General features: G+C 43.1%; 1 protein-coding gene across 1 annotated transcript in view; it reads left to right on the top strand.

The window, feature by feature from the left end:
- LOC126354755 (sensory neuron membrane protein 2-like) overlaps positions 1 to 24,537 on the top strand; it is a 354,832-nt gene that overhangs the window by 314,050 nt on the left and 16,245 nt on the right. Inside the window, exons 6-7 of the mRNA XM_050004636.1 lie at positions 3,436 to 3,599; positions 15,376 to 15,494. Coding sequence (XP_049860593.1) covers positions 3,436 to 3,599; positions 15,376 to 15,494 — 283 coding nt within the window. The remainder of the gene's footprint in view (positions 1 to 3,435; positions 3,600 to 15,375; positions 15,495 to 24,537) is intronic.

Genomic DNA, 24,537 nt, shown 5'->3' with positions numbered 1-24,537 from the left:
ATTGCCAGGCTGCCTATTTCCCGAAGTCATTGTTCGGCACGTAAGAACATAATGGCTGCCGGAGCTCTTCGCCTAGGCTATCTCACGGCGTACGCCATGGCTGCTTCAGTGGCACTGTGTCGGCACTCGCCGAACATCAGCAACATGTCAATGCACTCGTTGTTCGTGTATGCGAGCTTCATCCGATGTCAGTAACTGTGGTATCTTTAGCCCAGTTTGTTTGTGTTGCTCGAACTGTCGGGTATACGGCCGTGAGCGGCGACAGTCGGCAGTCTAACGGCGCATCGAGGAAGCTTCTCTGTCCGTGACACCGGCGACGTCACAACTCGGCCGCACCACATTTAGAAGGCGCATTGAGTTATGCACAGCGTGTGTGGTATCTACCCCTGAAACTTTGAAGGGTTGTAGCTTCCAAAAGCAAAAGTGATAGGAATGTAATTTAAATTGATGTACACACACCTGGTGTTACTGATTCCACTGCATGATAGAAACAACTATTGTTCCATTTAAAAAATTGTATCTTTTTGCTGTAACTCTTTGAATAATAACACAATAAACTATGTTCATAGTTCCGCAGACAGTGTAACTTTTCTTATGGTGACCTACTGATATAAATATTTCCGTCGCCAATTACTTCGTAACTTACAGAGTCAAACACATTTAATGACACACGTTGTATATGTTATGTAATATTCCTAACTAAAACTTCAGGTAATTCTTGTACAATGCATTTCCATACTTCTGACTCTCAATAATTAGGACTGGGAGTCGCTCCAGTTAAGCCTACATAGTGAGCTCCAGTGTATGTCAAATAAGATTTAAATACTGCAATTTACAACAGAATACAGTACATCGTTTCTTATGGTGACCTATTACCGTCGCCTATTACTTCGTAACTTACAGAGGCAAACACATTTAGTGAAACACCCTGTATATGTAGTGATAAAATCAAATCTGGATGAACGTTACTGTTATGTTAACTGTTGTGCGTCCGCAGCTCGTGGTCGTGGGTTCCCGGGTTCGATTCCCGGTGGGGTCAGGGATTTTCTCTGCCTCGTGATGACTGGGTGTTGTGTGATATCCTTAGGTTAGTTAGCTTTAAGTAGTTCTAAGTTCTAGGGGACTAATGACAATAAATGTTAAGTCCCATGGTGCTCAGAGCCATTTTTTTTTAACTGTTGTGCAGTATATTTAGTTTAAAATAGAGAATTAAACAAATTTAACGCTACAGTAGATATTCGTAGGTTAAATTAGACGCTACAGCACATACACATAACGGTATTGGTATTTCTGTATGAAAATCTGCACTTGACTGGAAACATGTATGCCATATTTATTATAGAGTAGTACCTTTACCAGTTATTTGCTGCAGTGATCTGGATCTACAACAATACCGCGTGTACTCTTTGCTGCCTACTTTTTTCTCTGTACAGAGGCTACACTCCAGATAAATCAGAAACGACCTCCTAACGCTTAAATTTACATTAGGTGTTAACATCTTCCTGTTTCTGTGAAAAGTTTATTTGCTATTGTCGATCTGCACTTTAAATTGTCTTTACTTCTGCCACCATGAGCTATTTTGCTTGCTAAATATCAAAACGCAGCTACTACATTATGTAGTAAGTCAAGTACAGATTTAGAAATAGCTGCTAATCAAATGTTCACTGACATTAATAAGTGGTTTGAAGCTAATTCACTGTCATTAAACTTTCAGAGGACCCACTATGTGCACTTCAGAACCTGTAACAGATTTCCTTCCAGCGTGTGTATAACACATGAAGACATGCAGATCGAAAAGGTTGACAGTGTTGAATTTCTGGGATTATAGCTCGATAGTAAATTCAGTTTGGAATGGCATACCACAGAATTGCTTAATCGCCTAAACAATTCTGTATTTGCAGTAAGAATGATGTTAGATGTAGAAGATACAAATAGAAAAAACTTGCATACTTTGCTTACTTTTATTCTATTTTGTCATATGGGATCATATTCTGGGGGAACTCATCAAATCGAGGAGAAGTTTTTAGGGTGCAAAAGCGTGTGACAATAATCATTTGTGGTGTAAATTGAAGAACATCATGTAGAAACCTGTACAAGAAACTTTGTATTATAACCATTGCTTCTCAGAATATTTATTCCTTAATGAATTTATTGCAAGTAATAGATCTCGATTTCCAACCAATAGCTCAATACGTAGTATTAATACGAGGAAAAGAACAATCTACATAAAGACCTAAAATCACTTTCTTAGTCCAAAAAGGGCTCCAATACTCATGAACACACACTTTCAGTAAATTGCCAGCAAACATTAAAAACTTGGTTTCAGATAAAGCACGGTTTAAACAGAGTTTGAAAGACTTTTTGATAGGCAACTCCTTGAACTCTATAGATGAATATGTTAACAGAGACTGTTAACCAACTTAAGTAAAAATGTCTGTTAGATTTCTGTTTTGACAGCACTTGGTCACAACAGCCAAAATTAGGTATTTTGTTTATGACAGATTTATTAATAATGCATAACAATGTTTCATTCTAACAGTGTATTAATTCTGTAAATATTGGTTGTTCTAGTTTACCGCATTATATTTGCCTATTTCGACAATCTCCTGACAATTGATCAGGGAAGTAAGTATTATATTCTAATGTTTTTTGTCATACTTCCTGACATGTTCTACACCAGTGAGAATCATCTCGTTTTTTGGGTCTATGGAACGAAAACTGAATCTAATGTAATCTAATCTAAATCTCATTTACTACTGCAATTTCATCACCATCACCTGATTTAGTCTGACTACACACCACAGCCCTTGATTGAGTGTTATTGATGTTCAGCTTACAACCTCTTCTGAAGATACTACCGATCCTGTTCAATTGATCCTCCCATCCTTTTTCGTCTGACAGAATTACAGTGTCATTGGCAAATCATTAATTTTCATTTTTTGTCTCTGAACTCCACATTGATTTCAATATCGTTACTGTGGGTCCAGGACTGTAATCCAGAATCTGCCAATCGCATGTCTAGTTTGACCTTATGTCTTGCATGTTGAGCTGTGATTTGGACTCTGCAACTGTTTATGATATAAATTAAAACAGCTGCTTGTGTCAGTCGATTTTCTTTCCTTACATGGCCAGTTTAGCGTATTTACACCCTTAGTTTACGAATAAGTATTTTTATAGAGCTATGAAAGTTAAGACAGACAACTGGCTACATCCTCCATAAAAATTCTCAAGTAATGCCGTAATCACCTAAAGGTCAGGGTGTAATGCCTGCAATACTTCATGGTAGTAAATGAAATGTGAATGATACAGATATCTGTTTTAAGTCCCATTAGTTTACTATAGTGTTAGTTTGCTAAAACTGCATGCCATTTCAGAGATACTGGATTTTTGTCACCCTGCACATCCACATTTCGGCCGTGGTGTCCCGTGTTGCAGGTCCATGCACGCGGAGTATGAGGGCGAGCAGGACGTGTCTGGGGTGCACGGTCTGCGGTTCGTGGCCTCTGGCAGCCTGCTACGCCGCGGAGGGCCCAACGCCTGCACCTGTCCCGACGGGCGCTGCCTGGCCACGGGCGCCATCTCTGTCCGGGAGTGCTTCAGTGAGTCCACCAGCCTGAGTCTGTAGAGGATCTCATGAAGTCGAACACAGTGTACCACAGGGTTCTATTTTTGGTCTTCTGCTGTTTCTCACATACATAAATAACCCTCCACAGGAATTAGTGAAACAAATACAAGCATACCGAGTATAGAACCAGATCTGTGACTGCATTCAAGGATTCCTTTCAGACAGAACTGTACACATCACTTTTATCGAAACAAAAGAGACAGAGGTAAAGGTAAATTCCGGAGTACTCCAACGAATTGTTGTAGAGCCGTTACTGTTTACAATCTATGTAGATGATATAATAAACAGCTCCGGAAGCTCTAGATTAGAGCCAAAATAATACCTCTCTTTGAAAAGGGTGTTAAAAATAAATGTGACAACTATCATGGTATAAGTCTCCTGGATTCAGCCTTTAAATCATACGCCAATATCGCGAATGAAAGATTCATAAAATATCATGGAAAAGTTAATATTGAATGAACAATTGGGTTTTACAAAACGACAGATTTTTACACTGCAACAAGTTATAGAAAAGAGATGAGAGTTCAATAGGGAAACTTATCTTCCTTTTGTGGGTTTTGAGAAAGCATTTCATAATGTGAATAGAGTAATTCTGTGGAATTCGTGGCTGAACGAGAGTATCTATCAAACCTCAAATGCTATTAAAAGTCTATACACCAACACAGAAATTGTTATTTATACAGGAAACATAACAATGAAACCAATGAGCACAAACAAAAGGGATACAATATCAATTATGTATATACACCCTGTGCTTCACTTTTATATTTTTTTGCGTTTAGGTAAGGACGAAACTGCAATCGTAATAATAAATATTTCATACAGTCAACGGCGACTATGATGTATTTTAAGAAATATTATATGACTGTGAATCCCAACCATGAGAAGTTAATCAGTAATATAAAAGACATTTCTAGGTTGACATTTAAAGAACAGAAATCTGATTGGAAACCATAATGCCTAGATGCGATGAAAGAGAAATACTGACATCAGCCGGATGTGGACATTGAAAATGATTAAATGGCGACAAGTGAGAATTTGTGATGGACCAGGACTCGAACCCGGATTTCCCGCTTTACGTGAGCGGTCACCTTAAACACTTCGGCTATCCAGAAACACTTCCCATCAAAACCAAATTCCCAACTTGACGCACACTGCTTCTGGGCGATCATCACTGCTCACAGTATTTAGCATGATACCTGCAAAGAGACAGCCCTAGAATGAATCCACAGTGAAGATATGGCATGAAATGCCGACAAGGCGTACAGATATTACTGCTCTTTTGGACATGTCCGAAAGAACAGACACCACACATATAATAGTAGCATCTAATGCCCAGAATTAATTGAACGCTCAAGATTTTGTACCTTTGCAGTATACAAGATTACCGCTATAGGCAATTTAAAAAAGGAAAGACTTTTAAATTCACAATAAGTGAATATTGTGAGTCCACATGAAACACATGTGGGATCCAGTATTAGAGTCAGATATTAACAGATCTTTGGAAGGCTTGAAGCCAAATGAGACGTAAGGGATGGGAATGTTTCTAAAATGATTGACGGAAGCGGCAGTCAAATGACTTTTCAGGGCGGTGTGTAGAGTCTTTGAGACTGAAGACATATCATCAGAATCTCTAAAAAATATCATCCATACGATCTCAACGACAGCATTCCAAGTGAATGCGAAAACTATCACGCAATCAGCTCACCAGCTCACGACTCGTAGCTGCTGCGAGGAATGCTATACAGAAGAATGCAAGAGGAAAATTAAGGATGAGATAGATTACAATCAGTTTCGGTTTAGGAAATGTAAAGCCGACAAACAGCGACTTCAGACGTTGTACTTGGTAACGGAAATAAGACTTAAAAATGGATAACAAGAAGATCTGGTGATGACATTGTAGTCCTTAGTGAAACTGAATGAGAATTTGCAGGGCCTGTCGATTGGAATTAACAGTTAATTAGCACACAATGAGAGTAAATCGAAGAAAGACGAAAGTAATGAAATGTAGCAGAAGTGGGATAAGCGATAAACATAACGTCAAAATCGGTGACCAGAGAATAAAGAAAGTTAAGAAATTCTGTTACCCTTGGAAAAAAAAACAAAGCATGAGGGACGAACCAAAGAGGACATAAAACATCACCACAGCCAAAGCGGGCTTTCCTGGTCAACAAAAGGGTACCGTTATTAAACAGAGGCGTCAAATTGAAAAGGAAAAAAGAAGGAAGATGAGGGTGCAAAATCTCATTAACATCGAGGTCATTAGAGATGCAGCACGAGGTCACATTGTTTCATGGGTGGTGAAGGAAATCGGCCGTGTCCTCGCAAAGGAACCATCCCGACGCTTGCCGGGAGCTATTTAGGGAAATCACAGGAAACATAAATCGGGATGACCAGAGATGAGGAACTGAATCTTCTTCCTCCTAGATGTGAGTCCAGTGCGATAAACATTGCGCCACCTTAAACAGAGATGGAATTTCCGATTGGAGCACAGCATTGCATAGCAGTGAATCATGGACTTGAGGATAATGGAAAAAGAGGAGAGTTGAAGCGTTTGAGACAAGATGATACAGAAGGATGCTGAAAATTATTTGGACTAATAAGGTAAGTAATGAGAAGATTTTCTGCAGAACTGGCGAAGAAAGGAACATGTGAAAAAACACTGACAAGAAGAACGGACAGGATGCTAGGACATGAGTTAGGACATGAAGGAATTACCTCCATTGTACCAGAGGAACTGTAGGGGGTAAAAACTGTAATGGGAGACAGTGATGGGAATTCAGCCAGCAAATACTTGATGGTGTTGGGTGCTAGTACTACTCTGAGGTGGAGAGCTGGCATAAGAGAGGAACTCGTGACGGGTTGCATCAAACCATTTGGAAGACTAAGCACTGAAAGATTTTTTTTTGTTGGGAGAGGGGGAGGGGAGGGAGAGGAGGGGAACTCAAATTTGAGGTGTTAGTACTTATAGAATGCAGCAGCATGTTATAAAAATTCTATGTGTGTTAGTCGTAGAATATCTTAGACGGAGTACTTCAAAAAACGTTGTATTTTGACAAATATTCCTCTTATATTACTTTGATACCTGTTGCACAATACATACACTCAAGGTCCAAAACATTTTGAAGGCAAAATCTTAGGACCAGTGCCAATATTCAGAATGAATGCCACGTGGCGAAGCTACAGGCACGTGACGCGGTGAGGAAAGTATGTAAGTGGAGCAGGAACAAATGGGGAATCAGTCTATCAATTGTACGGGCCGGAAATGGGAAAATCAACGAACGTAGCGACTTTGAAACAGGACATTACAAGAGAGACACTGTGCAGATGAAGAGCCTGACTCGCAAAATTGCAAGGCCATTTATTCTTAAACGAGCCATGCAACATACAATTCCCTTCAACATACAGGTAGGTCAATGACACGTTTCAAAATGAAAAAAAAAAAATTCGGCTCTTACGCAGGAGTACTATCCGCTTACTAATGGGAAGGAGAGAAAATGATAGCTGAGCACTACGTAACATCGGCCATACACCGTACGATTGCTGGCAGAGTACTGATTTACATATAGGTCTCCAGAGGAACGCCTAATTCTCTGGGAGAATGAAGTTTTCAGAGCAGAGTAATTATTAGCTTATACAACAGCTATTGAAATTTTGATTCTATACTTCTTCATTTTTTTAATGAGTTAGTTTAATCTTCCGTGTATCATTTGTACTCTTCCCAAATTATGTGGAACGTGTCATTTTACATTCACATTAGACATTCATAATACGTAAATAGAGCTACATGCTGACCATCTACAAGGTATTTTAATTGTTTTCCTTTAAATACAGATGCAGGTTAGTAGTTCCTACCCACCATCTTCGCCCAATACAAAAACAGAAATACTTTTAGGGAAAAGAATTGTCAAGGAAAACCTTTTTCAGTTTGTTATCAAATTAGTTGTCTGTCAGACGTTTTATATCACTTGGTAAGCGATCAGAAATTTTGGTGCTAACGTAGTGGACCACCAGTTGTGCCTACGATAGTCGTAACATAAAATAATGATAATTTTTTTCTTTTTATATTGTGATTGTGTACATCATCTTTCCTTTTGAAGAATAGCGGGTTATTAACAACAAAATTCGTCAGGAGATAAACCATGAAACAGTAGTCAAAACGCCTAACTCTTTAAACAGACTACTATGAGATGGTTATGGATGAGCACCATTTGTTATCCTTGTAACATGTTTTTGATCAATGAACACCTTCTTTCTTAAAGATGAATTACTCCAGAATATTAGTCTATAGATATTATTGGATGAAAATACGTCAAATGCTTTAACTTACTGATTTGTCTTACTCCACACTGATTCTAACTGTGGCTGAACTTAGTTTTTTTAGGAATTCCAAAATTTTTGTGGTTTTCACCCTAGTTATTATTCCCTCACCATGCAGTATACTCATCATGAGAGTAGTACCTCAAAATGAGTAGAACCGAATACATTGTGTGTTTCTGAACTGATAGTGAAAACATTTGCATAAATTACTCAACTAAACTTTTAAGAAAATATTGTTTACTGTGTCTTCTGTTGTTGTATGTACACTTGAAGTAATGGCAATACTGCTGTTATCTTCAGGAAGAATTAATTGTGCTTGTTGAATATTGGATGGAAGTTCATTAACGTATATAAGAAACAATAGTGGAACTAAGAGTGAGCCCTGTGGAACCCCATAAGTGATTTCTCCCCATCCAGAAGACTGTAACGGTTGGGTGAATTATGAAGTGCTACTGTCTGCATTATTTTGGTTACATATGACATTATCATTGGTTGACCATAGCATCAGTTCTGTAAAGCCTCAGTTTATCTGGGAGAATACTCTGATTCACACAGGTCGTTTCCTTAGATAGGTCACAGACAGTTTTTTGTCAAGCGGTTAATACTGTTCGCTGGCAGACCGGGCGTATATGACCTGCTGTGATTTTCAGCGTACTAGGGCGACGATAAACGGAAAAAAGGATGCAAAGGGAAAAGAACCTTTGCTATCGATTAGCTGCTACAAAGCATCAGTGAGGGCAGGGGCTGCTCACGAAGCGTTACACTGGCTGTTACACGCGTGGATAACAAGGTGACCCGCAGTGGCACGCGAGATGAGGGTCTGATAGCTGCTGCCGGGATACTAGCCACTACAAACACGCATGCACGCACACACACACACACACACACACACACACACACACACACACACACACACACACACACACCACCACAGACAACCTGTTCATAGATGGCTGTGCACGTACTTTACGAATGCGGCAGCTTCTTCCTAAATTTTCCGTCTCTAAAAAGTAAAACGTATATACAGACGGATTTCAGACTGCTAGAGGAAATTAACAAAACTGGCTTTTTAGCAGCAATGGAAATCAGTATAGTACTATTGCTCATTAAAATTCCTACACCATAAAGAGTACTCAGCAAACGTCGAATTGGCTTGAAGTGTACTGGATGCTTGGATGCGCAAGTAATCAACTTTCCAGCAGAACTGCAAACAACAGGTACCAGTAACGCCATCTACACACAGCAATAAAAGTTGTACATCACACCTTTATTTCGAAATTCTCAGCACTCCGCTCAAACTCCATCCGAAGAGGCCTCCTAACGTTTAACGGTACCGCTATGTCATCCTTTGACGAAAGGCGTCACTACATGCAGATACAGAGAAGCATGTGATCAGTACACTACCCTCCCAATCATTGTCATTTTTAGTGACCAGAGGCGCTAGTTCTTAGTCAAGTAGCTTCTCAATTGTTGTCACAAGGGCTGAGTGCACCCTTCTTGCCAACCTCACCTGGCAGACACTTTCGGTGACACATACATGTGCTAGTCTAGCCCAACAGCGCTTAATTTCGGTGATCTGACGGAGACCGGTGTTACCAATGTGACAAGACCATTGGCCAATACATAGCACAGAAAACAAAAATTGTCTGTGACACATGCAAGTATTTGGCATAAGGAGTGTAAGTGCAGATATTTTTGTGTGTTGTAGCTTAACATGTACACACATAACTGTTATGGTTATTTGTTCTCTGTATTGAACAGTCTTCCCACAAACACGAATAAACTTTACTTCCTAAAGTTAACTGCACAGTTACAACTGCACCTATAAGTGGATAGCATCTATCAGTATAGACTAACCGTTTTTCGTCCATGCATCCACACTTCAGTGCTTGACGTGCTACCCAGCATTAATAGTTTGTGTCACAAATATGTGGCGTTAATATCCAACCTAAAAACATACGAGTTGCAGTAAGTATAATTATTATTACAACGTAAAAACTGATATAATGTCAGTCAATACACACTCCTCTGTCACCAATAGAAATGTCTACACTTACACACATTACACCTTCTACATGGATTTGCAATGTGTCCAGATCCTGTAAAATTATACACTACTGCCCGTTAAAATTTCTACACCACGAAGATGACGTGCTACAGACACGAAACTTAACCGACGGGAAGACGATGCTGTGATATGCAAATGATTAGCTTTTCAGAGTATTCACACAAGGTTGACGCCGGTGGCGACACCTACAACGTGCTGAGATGAGGAAAGTTTCCAACCGATTTCTCATACACAAACAGCAGTTGATCGGCGTTGTCTGGTGAAACGTTGGTGCGATGCCTCGTGCAAGGAGGAGAAATGCGTACCATCGCGTTTCCGACTTTGATAAAGGTCGGATTGTAGCCTATCGCGATTGCGGTTTATCGTGTCGCGACATTGCTGCACGCGTTGGGCGAGATCCAATGACTGTTAGCAGAATATGGAATCAGTGGGTTCAGGAGGGTAATACGGAACGCCGTGCTGGATTCCAACGGCCTCGTACCACTAGCAGTCGAGATGACAGGCATCTTATCCGCATGGCTGTAACTGATCGTACAGCCACGTCTTGATCCCTGAGTCAACAGTTGGGGACGTTTGCAAGACAACAAACATCTGCACGAACAGTTCGATGAGGTTCGCAGCAGCATGGACTTTCAGGTCGGAGACCATGGCTGCGGTTACCCTTGATGCTGCATCACTGACAGGAGCGTCTGCGATGGTATACTCAACGACCATCCTAGGTGCACGAATGGCAAAACATCATTTTTTCGGATGAATCCAGGTTCTGTTTAGAGCATCGTGATGGTCGCATTCGTGTTTGGCGACATTGCGGTGAACGCACAGTGGATGCGTGTATTCGTTATCGCCATACTGGCGTATCACCCGGCGTGATGGGATGGGGTGCCATTGGTTACACGTCTCGGTCACCTCTTGTTCGCAGTGACGGTATTTTGAACAGTGGACGTTACATTTCAGATGTGTTGCGACCAATGGCTCTCCCTTCATTCGATCCCTGCGAAACCCTACATTTCAGCAGGATACTGCACGATCGCATGTTGCAGGGCCTGTACGGGCCTTTCTGGATACAGAACATGTCCGGTTGCTGCCCTAGCCAGCACATTCTCCAGATCTCTCACCAACTGAAAACGTCTGGTCAGTGGTGGCCGAGCAACTGGCTCGTCACAATACGCCAGTCACTACTCTTGATGAAGTGTGTTATCGTGTTGAAGCTTCCTGGAAAGCTGTACCTATACACGCCATACAAACTCTGTTATTACGGCCAGAGGTGGTTGTTCTGGGTACTGATTTCTCAGAATCTATGCACCCAAACCGTGTGAAAATGTAATCACATGTCAGTTCTAGCATAATAGTGTGTGTGTGTGTGCGTGTGTCTGTGTATGTGTGTGTGTGAGTGTGTGTGTGTGTGTGTGTGTGTGTGTGTGTGTGTGTATGTGTGTCACGACAAAATCGTCTATTTCCCATCGGAAGTTCTCCACAGCTCTCCCACGCGACTTCAGTAGGTGATAGAACGTCCATGTGGTGGGATGCAGGCTTGAATCCGTCGTGACATACCATCGATGAGGTCATCAAGCCTTTCCTCATCCAAACTGTCTCACTCTCCAAAGGCGAGTCTACGAAAGTTGTACAGTGTACGTGGTCGTTGTCAGCGTACAAAAATAGCACATGTTCGATTGGGTTCATGTCTGGGGAATGGGCAGGCAACTCCATTGTGGTAATCCTAGAGAGCTGCAGATACTTTTTCAGTAGAACAGCACGGTGAGCACGCCATTTATCTTCCACCAAGATGAAATTGTCACGAAAATGCGGGCAATCCGATCTCAGTACCACAATCTCGTCCCTGGACAATAAAGCACTGACATCGCCCTGAACAACCATGTGAGATTTATGATGGCCTCATGTAATGTCGCCCCAGAACATTATTTCACCTCCAACGTGTTACACATGTGATACAAAGTGTTGGAAGCGTTCGATAGTGTCGAGTTGTCTCCAAACATGTTGTCTGCCGATTATCAGGGTACAAACAGCTCTGAGCTTCGTCTGTAAATGGTGTGATGCGCGTCATGCAATCGTCTCACAACAGTCTGATTCGATACATAACGTTCTCTAGCCTCTCCCTGTTTTAATTTTCCTAAGGCCAACAACCGCAAAAAAGCGTCAATCACAGGGGTTTTTAATTGTCCTAAGACCGAAAACCGCGAGCATCAATCACATCGGTTTTAAATTCTCCTGAGGCCAAAAACCACATAAAAAGCATAAATCAAACTCAAATTGGATTATAAATTTTTATGTGACTGGCTCAAAACGTGTTCAATATACTGTACACTGTTTTCTGCAACAATTAGAAGTCGAGAAACAGCATGATCCACAAGTGACTGAAGTGTTTCCGGGGTCACGTTCAGAATGTGTTGCGCAGTGCGTGCCTTCAGTGCAACTAAGTCTGCAATCGGAATGCTGAACACCACATCTTTCAGATAGGCACACAGCCAGAAGCCACACGGATTAAGATCAGGTGATCGGGACGGCCAGACTGCAGGGAAATGGCGGCTGATAATCCTAGCATTTCCGAAAAGGCGCTTCAGCAGCTGCTTAACTGGACTTGCAATGTGCGGAAGTGCGCCATGTTGCGTAAAAATGACACCATCCACACATACACGCTGTTGGAGAGCTGGAATGACGTGGTTGGGCAAAGACACTCATAACGCTTACCAATGACGGTACAGGTAACAGGACGGGAAGAATCTGTCTCTTCAAAAAAATATGGCCCTACGATAAAAGATGCCGTAAACCCGCACCACACAGTAACCTTTCCAGGATGAAGTGGTACTGGTTGATTTGCGTGTGGATTTTCCGTTGCTCATATTCGACAATTCTATGTATTGGCATATCCTGTCAGATGGAAGTCATTAGTCGAGTCCATGCCACGTTGTGTTGTGCTCGTGGGTGTATCAGTTTCTTCGGCTCTTCAGTGTCTATGTGGGTGTCGAGACTCAATTCTTCTAGTCCCACAGCCTTGGACAAGTGACCTGAGGTGAAAGTGGGATGTCGGGGTGGGGTAGGTTGAAAACCAGAGGTGAAAGTTTGTTAACCCAACCGACAGTGGCATAGACCGGACGAAAAGCTGCACCGGGTGTGTAAATTGCTCACTACTTCCTCCAACTTATGGCCTATCTCTACAGTCAATATTTCGGCGATAGGGTTCCTCTTTCAAGGCGATACTATACGAGCACGCAGCATCTACCTCTTGGAAGCCTTCCTTAGGAGGCAGGAACCTACCTAATAGAATGGCCTGCTTCATCCGCTGCCATGAACCCAATTGGAGAAACTTGAGGCTGGTTGAAATTGCAGTAGATCGTCATTGGAGATCCCCTCACCTTCAAACGCAGGATGAACCCAGGACTGATGCCATGCAAGAGTAGGACAAGCTTGAGCACCAACGGCTCGACCTCCTTACGGACAGGGTGCCAAGAGGCTTCCAAGCATATTACAGCGCATCAGGCCGGCCGACACAGTATTCAGTTACACCCAGCAGAAGGTTTTGTTTTTACAGATATGTAAACATTTGGCTCATCAGTATTGATGTGCCTTTTCGTATAAACTGCCTTTTATTCGTCTGCCCCCACAACCGAGTAGGCAGCATAGCTGACTGTCACATGGAAGACCAGGATTCAATTCCCGGTACTGCCACGAACTTTTCCTTGGTGGTGATGATGTTTGGTTTATTTACCTGTTATTATTTTTTTATTTACACGTCAAGTTCCGTAGGACAAAATTAAGGAGCAAATCTCCAAGGTCATGGATCGTGTTAGTCAATCAAATTACAACATAAAAGTAATAACAGATAAAAATAAAATGTTTATGAACCCGAAAAAAGTCAATCCATAAATTTAAGTAAACACAATCAACAATACAAGAAGAGTCAGCTTAATTTTTCGAGGAACTCCTCGACAGAATAGAAGGAATGGCCCATGAGGAAAATCTTCATTTTCGATTTGAAAGCGCGTGGATAATGGTGAGATTTTTGAATTCGAGTGGTAGATTGTTGAAAATGGATGCAGCAGTATACTGCACACTTTTCTGCAGAGTTAAGGAACTCCGATCCAAATGCAGGTTTGATTTCTGGCGAGTATTAACTGAGTGAAAGCTGCTTGTTCTTGGGAATAAGTTAATAGTATTAACGAGAAAGGACAGTAAGGAATATATATTGAAAGGCCAATGTGAAAATACCCAGACTCGTCAACAGGGCTGTCAACTGCGGGATCATCAGCGCCTGTAAGAAGTCCCAATTTTTACACAGTCCAATTTTTGCATAGTCCAATCTAGCCACAATCACAAATGATGATGGTGATGAAATGATGAGGACAACACAAACACTTAGTCCCCGGGCTGAGAAAATTCCCAACGTGGCTGGGAATCGAACCTGGGACTCCGTGATCAAGAGGCAGCAACGCTGGCCACTAGACCACGAGGACAGGGGACTTTCCTTGGTGGGAAGAGTGGAATGGGGTTTTGTTAGCCTTGTGATGACAATGAGGACATACTTAAATCATAAGTAATGGTCAAAGGACCTGGAAAGCTACGTACACCTGGGACAGTGGTGTGTTGACCCCAAGCCTCACAAAACCTCGTCCAAATACGCCGTTGGCTTAGGATGACACGTCGGTCGGCCGGTCGCTATTGAGCCGTCTGAGTTCAGAACAGTAGAGCTTTACATTGCTTTTCTGTCTTTTTTTACTGTTTCGTTTTAATTTCGTAATTTTTTCTATTATTTTTTCCTATCATTTCAACTCTTGGATCCAAGTCCACACAAGATTGTAAATAACGTGTTGGTGCAAGACACTCTTGAGCAGTCTGCTTTTGTTGTTCGGACATGATCTAAATACGGAACCAATTGCTTGGATAAGAACCTGCAGAAGGAGGCCTTTAGTTCTCTTCACCAAGAAATGCAGGATTTGTCCGATGGCTGACGATTGTCATAGACAGATGTGGTAGCCACTGTGATCCAAATTCTGGGTTACCTTGTCAGAGCTGGTGTAAAGAACAAACGGTGATTCTAATATTAGAGAGAGTGGGGTGGGGGAATGGCAAGTGGAAGCCTCAAGCCAGTAATCAATCACGACTGGACCGCTTGGGAGAGGGGGGGGGGAGGGGCGGGGGAATGGCAAATGGAAGCTACAAGGCGGTGGACTGCACCGCTCGGTTGGTAAAACGCTCCCTCCTAAGGATGAGTGGCGACTTGCTTGTGCAATAGTGGTACTTCAACAACCCCGGGACCCCCATTTTTCGGACAAACTCGCTCCATCAAGACCGTGTGACGAGCGCTGCAGTTAACACCCGTGTTGTATTGTGTTGTGTTTTGTTGCAGGGGCGCCCATCGCCGTATCGTTCCCGCACTTCTACCAGGCGTCTCCAGAGTACCTGCAGTACGCCGAGGGCCTGAGTCCCAACAAGGAGCTGCACGAGACCTTCGTCGTCATAGAGCCGGTCAGTGTCCCACTCTTCTCAGAGTAGAAAGTCCATCTCTGTGACAAAATTAATGCCTTTTTGTCTGTTTGCCACAAGCGTTCTGTTTCTTTTGTTTTGAAACATTATCGGTGGTCTGTAACACATTCGGTATTTGGTTTCTTGCTGCATGTATGTTGTAGGTAAGTGATAAAGTAGTTGTTAAAACCTTTAAAAAAGGCCTTTTCGTGCATACGCTGTTCTTTTACTTGGAAACGCTTAATTTTGTTATAAGCAGTCAGCTAATTTCACCCTTTGGGTATCTTCAAGTTACCTGGTGCTAAAATCAAAACAAAAGTTTTGGACAAAAAAATGGTTCAAATGGCTCTGAGCACTATGGGACTTAACTTCTAAGGTCATCAGTCCCCTAAAACTTAGAACTAATTAAACCTAACTAACCTAAGGACATCACACACATCCATGTCTGAGGCAGGATTCGAACCTGTGACCGTAGCGGACGCGCGGTTCCAGACTGCAGCGCCTAGAACCGCACGGCCACTTTGGCCGACGGTCTGGGTTCAAATCCCATCCGTGGCACAAATTTTGATTCATTTCTTCAGCTTCCATCACTATCGTAAAACCTTGTGTCTGTACTAATTCGAATGTCTTACCATTTCTCAGAGGTGGTAACTAGCGGAATTAAAAAGAAAAGACAGAAAGATTTTACCGATTCCACTGGGTCCAAATTATGGAAACGGGATCTATATAGAAAGTGGGAGCAAGAAATATATTCTAAAAATGACAAAATTTCTGTTACAATTCGTAAAAACACAGTTAGATTTTTACGACCGCATACCAAGAATGAAAGATTCTTAATAGACGAAAAGCGTTTTCAACATATTTAACTCTAGACATAAAACAAAGAATATTGTGGAACATCTAGACCAGAAAATATCTAGGGGAGATGGCTACACATCTGGGAGACGCGCTAATTCGAGACATTTTATAAAGGCAAGAAAGATTAGCCTTTAACGTTCCGTCGACAATGAGGTCATTGTAGTCAGAGAGACAATTTCTATATCAACATCTGCATCTACATTTCCATACATACTCCGGAAGCCAACGTATCATTACTAGTCATTTCCTTTCCTGTTCCACTCTGAAACAGAACCAGGGAAAAAAGACTGTCTGTTATCCTCCGTAATAGCTCTAATTTCTCTCACCTTATCTTCGTGGTCCTTACGCTAAATGTACGCTGGCGGCAGTAGAATCGATCTGCAGCCGGACTCAAATGCCGGTTCTATAAATGTCCACATTAGGCCTTCGGGGAAAGACGGCCGCCTTCCCTTCAGCGATTCCCATTCGAGTTTACGAACCATTTCCGTAACGCTTGGGTGCTGATCGAACATACCGGTAGCAGAACTAACAGCACAACGTCTTTCTTTAATCTGACCTGTTGCGGATCCCAAAAACTCGAACAGTACTCAAGAATTGGTGGCACTAGCGTTCAATACGCCTTTTCCTTACGACCTACATTTTCCCAAAATTCTCCCCAGATAACGAAGTCGAGCGATCACTTTTCCGCCTATAAACCTCACAGCCTGACGTACTCATCCCATTTCACATCGTTTTGAAACTTTACGCCTAGGTATTCAACCGATATGACTGAGTAAAGCAGCACATTAATAATGCTATATTCAGAGTTACACGATTATTTTTCCTGTTCATCCATATTAACTTACATTGCGATATGGGAAGATCTGTAGTTACGGGTGGGGATTTTCAAGCTGGAGGGAGAAAATAGCACTCCGTCTTCAAGCCACGAGTGGCCTACCGGGACCATCCGACCGCCGTGTTATCCTCAGTGGAGGATGCGGATAGGAGGGGCGTGGGGTCAGCACACCGCTCTCCCGGTCGTTGTGATGGTATTTTTGACCGAAGCCGCAACTAATCGGCAATTAATGGGCACCACGAGGCTCAGTGGACCCCGAAAAATGGCAACAGCGCATGGCGGCCTGGATGGTCACCCATCCAAGTGCCGATCACGCCCGACAGCGCGTAAGTTCGGTGATCTCACGGGAACCGGTGTAGCCACTGCGGCAAGGCCGTTACCTGGAAGGAGAAAAGCTGGTGCTAAATAGTCAGATGAGCGTCGTGCGCACACTGCTATGTGGACTACAACTTTCTGTACGTACAACAACTTTCCGTGTGATGTATATGACTGTGGCGTATACATTTATACTTTTTTCCCTTATTCCTTGTTTTACTTGCAGCTCCCCACAACGTTTGTTATTGGTTTTACCATAAAGTAGCTAAATAATGCCCCCAGGGTGTGAAAACAGATGATTGCTGGTAGAGAATTAAAGACTTTCTTTCCACATTAAAAACAGCGTATGCAGAGAATTGACTTCTTCGAAGAAATTACGGTCTCTGATGATCCATTTATACATAAAAAGGATTATAAACATTGTATTATACTGCTGTTCTTCAGTATTAGCTTACTATTGCTGGAATGCATTTAATTTTTGACTCACATGTGGCTCAAGGTTTAAAACTCTTTTTTGTGTCCACTTATGATTTTGTGTTTCTTTCTTCAGGTGCTGCAACCTCGTTGATTTTTAGGCAAAGCTACAAAAGGTGTTTTGCTATTTACGCATTAAAGTAACTGTTAAATTCAGAAGAAAAATGGTGTAAAACGTAGAGCGAGAAGAGTAACAAAATCTGTTATGGGAAAGAGAAATAAAATGTCGACATCGAATATAAATTTTAAGTGCTAGGAAGTCTTTGCTGAAACTGTTTGTTTAGAGTTCTGTCTAATATGGAAGTGAGGTGTGGACAATTTACGGTACAGGTGACAGGAGAAGAGAAGCTTTTGCAATGTGGTGTTACAGAAGAAAAACGAACATTGGGTGGGTAGATCAAATACTGTATAAATAGCTACTGTGACGTCAGTGGCATTAGTTATTCGTTACATACAAAAAATTATTACATATATATTTTATATATTTTTGATTTTTAGTTTATCAGCATGATTCTTTCTCTCAGGGATATTGTCTTTTTTTATCACTTTGGACCAAACAGATAGGTGTCGGAAGGTGCGAGATCCGAACTGTAGTGGGGTGTAGGAGGAAGAATAGTCAAATGACGTTCCTTAAGTTCCTCTCGGTTGTGCAGACTTGTGCGAGGCCTTGCGATGTACGGAGAAGCAGCCACGAATTCGCTGAAGTAATTTCTTCAGTTTCCATGGGTACGCAATACACTTCAGAGGAGGTCGTTGCGCCATGGGGGACGACATCAAACAGAATAACCCCTACAGAGTCCCATAAGACCGTCGCCATGACTTTACTGGCTGAGGGTGCGGGTTCAAACCTTTTCTTGAAAGTAGAGGTGGTGTGATGCCACTCCGTGGATTGCCTATTCGTTTCCGGATCGAAGTGATGAACCCATCTTCGGTCGACAGCGACGATGTTCGACAAAAAATTTGTCACGTTCAGCTTCATAATGCATAAGGAATTCCACACAGGTGGTCCTCCGTTGCTGTTTATGAGCGTCGAGAATCAGAGCGGAGACACGCGCCTCAGTGCCCCAACTGGTGGATGAGTGTGTCAGCACTGCCAACAGAGACGTCCAATTGAGCGGCGAGATGTTTGATTGTGATCGGCCTATCACCTTGAATGAGAGTGTCCGTACGTTCCAACACTGCAGGGGTCACAGCTGTGTGCGTCTCGCCGGTACGCAGGAGACTGGACGGGTTTGCACGACCTTGTTGCGATGACGACAGACGCCTCGCCCAACGACTCACCGTGCTTTTGTTTACTGCCCGGTTTCCGTAGATATTCTGCAGGCACCTATGAAATACCTATGATACTCTGGTTTTCCGCCAAAATATAGTGAATGACAGCTCTGCCTGGAATGCACCTCCTTTACAGAAGCCATTTTGGAGGTTACATATATCGCCGCCACCTGTCGGAACTCGATGAAACTATAGGGGCAGAAGCGGGATCTCCCACAAAAATTTCTTTATTTTTTCATCCGAAATTGGCCGAGGAAAAAAAGTGTGCGTTTCTTGTACAACGACCCACATAACTGTAGAGAGGGATCCAGGCTTAACAAAAGTAAGCAAACTGAAGTAGATGTAGGTTGCAGTGATTATGGAGAGAGGAAGAGGAGGAGATTAGTGTTTAACGGAGAGACGGAGCACCAGCTCGGATTAGGGAAGGATGGGGAAGGAAATCGGCCGTGCCCTTTCAAAGCAACCATCCCGGCATTTGCCTGAAGTGATCTAGGGAAATCATGGAAAACCTAAATCTGGGTGGCCTGACGGGGGATTGAACCGTCGTCCTCCCGAATGCGAGTCCAGTGTGCTAACCACTGCGCCACTCGCTCGGTATGGAGATATGAAGAGGCTTGTACGGGACAGACCAGCATGGAGAGCTACATCAGGCCATTATACAACCTGTCTGGAATATGTTAAATCCTCTCTTGTTAGAAATTAACCGGATTTAGCCCCTTTTGGTGCTAATCAGAGCAAAGTACGTCGGTTTACATCAAGAGAAAACAAATGTCAAACCTTCACTTACAACGCACTATGGAGTCACTTGTATGCACCAGGAAGTGGGAGCATAATAGGGGTGCGTGACTTACTTGCAACACAGACCTACCTTTTGACACTGTGTCCTTGAAACCCACTCGCACATTCTCGAACTTCTAACTCACCTGCTCTTGCCTCTAGTGCAGTTGTTCGTACGCTATGCTCCAACATACGAAGGTTGTCCACAAAGTAAGTTCCGATCTGCTGGTAAACGGAAACCACAGTGAAAATCAGAAACATTTTATTTGCGAAAGTTAGCTACACTTTCCAGATACTTCTCTACTTAGTCGCCGCTCCGACTCGGACATTTGTCGGAGCGTTGTACCAAATTTCTAACACCATCGTCATAGAAGGTAGCTGCCTGTGCTTTTCAAAATTCTCTACGCTGGTCTTTAGCTTGTCGCCTGAGCCCAAGTGTTATCTTCGTATCCAGCGTTTCATGTGAACAGAGATGATACTCAGGGCGAGCCAATTAGGGCTGTGTTGTGGGTGATCGGACACTTCCCATCGAAAAGGCTGCAGGAGCGTCTTCACTGCCCCTGCAGAGTGCGGCTGAGATTTGCCGTGAAGAAGGAAGTGCGTGGCAGTTGTGTTAGGTGGGCTGCATTTATTAAGGCGAAGACTCTCAGCGGGCCCTCCTACTTGACGGGAGACATCGTTCTAGGCGCCTTTACTCACTGTCGGTGCGCTCAATACTGAAAAGAGCGTCTTGATGCGATCGACGGTCATACTAGAGACATTACCCAACACATCTGTGCAAAGCTCCATCAGGGTTTCACTGTGGTGTCCATTTCGCAACCGATCGGAACGTACTTTCTGGAAACCTTGTGTTAACTCTGATGACGAATTACTTCAACATAACAGCATTCCGGGTGAGGGTGGTAGACCAGCAAAGGAAGAGCAGACAAATGTGGTAAAATCTTAACACTGTATACTGTTGAAGCCCAGTGTCCTCCAGTTTGGTGGATATGCATTCGTTACAGCAGTTGTGCAAACTTGCAAGTGTGTGTTTATCAGAATTCAAGGAACTCGTGCGAAAGCAGGTACTCATGATCAACACGATACTACCATCACGAACGACACATTCACTCACGAATGAATGTGCAATTCCAAGCTGCCACAACACTGTAGTAATGTGCGGTGTATGATTTACGCTCTCTGTGGCAAGCGGGTACTTAAAGGTACAATGCCAGGATCATTTTGGCCCTGCTGACCGTAAAAAACACGATATTCTCTAAGAGACAAAATGATGTAACCACACCGTCGCGATCAAGAACTCGTCAGCGACGATATAGCCACAAGACTGAAGCCGTACATCATCCCACCTACCGACATATGTTGGAGTAATGGCGTACTGCAGGGCATAAACTTTTCTCATTGTCATCGTCTAAGTGTGTGTACATTGTCAGAATCATAATATACTTTATCAATATCAATGAAAATCGCTGCCTGCCTCACTGTACTTGATTAGATGCCGTTCATTCAAGAAGAGCGAAAACAAACCATAGAGCTGGAACTGCTGACCGTCGCATGCCCGACCTCTTCCAGCGCCCAGCACGTTCTCTCTGAGCAATGGCTCACTACTCAGTTTTTAGACCTGAAGAGACATCAAAGAATTCACCTCAGGATGGTTAACCCTTCTCGTAATATAATGGACTAACTCTCAGTAGTATGCTATACTACTGGAAGTAATTTATCCTACCTCCTAACTCTGGCAATACGTAATTTTATGTTGGGCTGTTTTTCCTTCGTCTGCTGCACTGCCTTGGACTATACCATCTGGTTGTAGGTAAGTGGGTGTCCACCCCTGCAAACAGCTCCAGATTTTTGTTTTTGCCCCTGTCGGTATTCATCCGCCCGACCTCCAAACTTCCCAGCGCCACAATCTGAACTTCTGCCGCGATGACTTGCGCTTTTGGTGCGCGCTTTCCCCCTACTTCATAAAAATGGCTTTTCAAGGCCACTGCCAACTTCTGTCAATTCTGATTACAAAGCTCAAAAAAGTTCAAATATCTCGTGATCCCAAGATCGGACTACGATGCAGTTACCGCCAATCTCACTTGAATAAAAATTTACATCCACCTACATAGGTTGACTCCTCATCTTAATCATTACGTACTCTCCAAATTAAGTAACTCTGAAATGAGCATGCGCAGTAAAAGTTGCATTCCAGTGTGAAGTCATTGTTGGCAGAGATGTATACGAACATCTATGTTGTTGCCATAGTACATAGTAGCTTTCCCTTTTTGAATATGTCTCGTCATACTGCAGTGGCAGATGATGTTTCGCGTTATATGTGAAGGGCTTGCTTAAATAGTGGTACAAGTCCATTTTTGTTCATTGTGAAATACAGAGTCCTAAAGTTAAATGAACGCTGAAAAATTTGCAGTTGAGATACCAGATATATTCAAGCATATGGCTTCTTGCTAGAGATGAACCTTTCTTTCTGTTCGTTTGGATCATTAATGTTAGAAGCATCATAGACAGAAAAGTGGAGGTAATGGACTTGTACCACTATTGAGACAAGCTCTTCATATAGAACATGACATATCACTGAACTGAACTGATAGAATAAATTTTTCTATTTCGGCGCAAGTCACCGGAGGTGATAGGAATTTTCGGTGACCAGACGGACGCATTCGATGTCGTGACCCACTCGGTACTGCTCTGCACACAAAAATATATGGAAGCGTGGGTAGTGCTTTAAAATGATACAGATTGTATTTAAGAGATGGAAAGCAAAGGACTGTTGTAACACAACGCACAGGAAATTATTCCTTAGTATAAAAAATTATTTTGCAGGGCTCCCAGAAGTTTCCATTTTAGGGCTAATCCTTTTTTCATTATTCACTGAAGCGCCAAAGAAACTGGTATAATCATGCGTATTCAAATACAGAGATATGTAAGCAGGCTGCGGTCGGCAACATCTATATAAGACAAAAACTGTCTTGCGCAGTTGTTTACTGCTGCTACAATGACAGGTTTCAAGATTTAAGTGAGTTTGAACGTGGTGTTATAGTCGGCGCACGAGCGATGGGACACAGCATCTCCGAGGAAGCTATGAGGTGGACATTTTCCCGTACGACCATTTCACGAGTGTACCGTGAATAACAGGAATCCAGTAAAACATTAAATCTCCGACATCGCTGCAGCCGAAAAAAGATCCTGCAAGAACGGGACCAACGGCGACTGAAGGCAATCGTTCCACGTTACACAAGTGCAACCCTCCCGCTAATTGCTGTCAATTTCAATTCTGGGTCATCAACAAGGGTCAGCGTGCGAACCATTCAACGAAACATCATGGAAATGGGCTTTGAGATCAGACGGCCCACTCGTGTACCCTTGATGACTGCACGACACAAAGCTTTACTCCTCGCCTGGGCCCGTCAACACTGACATTGGACTGTTGATGACTGGAAACATGTTGCGTGGTCCGACCAGTCTCGTTTCAAATTGTATCGAGCAGATGGACGTGTACGGGTACGGACACAACCTCATAAATCCTTGGACCCTGAATGTCAGCAGTGGACTATTCAAGAAGGGGACGCTCTGTAATGGTGGTGTGGGGCGTGTGCAGCTGGAGTGATGTGGGCCCTGACACGTCTAGATACGACTCTGACAGGTGGCAGTTACATAATAATCCTGCCTAATCATCTACATCCATTCATGTCCATTGCGCAATACGACGGACCTGGGCAATTCCCGTAGAACAAAGCGACACGCCACACGTCCACAATTGCTACAAAGTGGCTCCACGAACACTCTTCTGAGTGTAAACGCTTCCACTGGCCACTGAATCCCAGACATGAACATTATTGAGCATATCTGGGATGCCTTGCGGCGTGCTGCTCAGAAGTGATCTCCACCCCCTCATACTCTTACGGATTTATGGGCAGCCCTGCACGAAGATGACGTGCTACAGACGCGATATGTAATCGATTGGAAGAAGATGCTACGATATGCAAACGATTAGCTTTTCAGAGCATTCACACAAGGTTGGCGCCGGAGGTGAGACCTACAACGTGCTGACATGAGCAAAGTTTCCAACCGATTTCTCATACACAAACAGCAGCTGACCGGCGTTGCCTGGTGAAACGTTGTTGTGATGCCTCGTGTAAGGAGGAGAAATGTGTACCATCACGTTTCCGACTTTTATAAAGGTCGGATTGTAGCCTGTCGCGATTGCGGTTTATCGTATCACGGCATTGCTGCTCGCGTTAGTCGAGATCCAATAACTGTTAGCAGAATGTGTAGTCGGTGGGTTCAGGAGGGTAATACGGAACGCCGTGCTGGATCCCAACGGCCTCGTATCACTAGCAGTCGAGATGACAGGCATCTTCTCCGCATGTCTGTAACGGATCGTGCAGCTACGTCTCGACACTGAGTCAACAGATGAGGACGTTTGCAAGACAACAACCATCTGTTCGAACAGTTCGACAACTTTTTCATCACCTGATGGTTCAAATGGCTCTGAGCACTATGGGACGTAACTAC

Source organism: Schistocerca gregaria, chromosome 3 (genome assembly GCF_023897955.1).
Source record: "Schistocerca gregaria isolate iqSchGreg1 chromosome 3, iqSchGreg1.2, whole genome shotgun sequence".
Lineage (NCBI taxonomy): Eukaryota > Metazoa > Arthropoda > Insecta > Orthoptera > Acrididae > Schistocerca > Schistocerca gregaria.
Note: the sequence above shows the minus strand (reverse complement) of the source record. Positions and strands in the feature narration are given on the sequence as shown.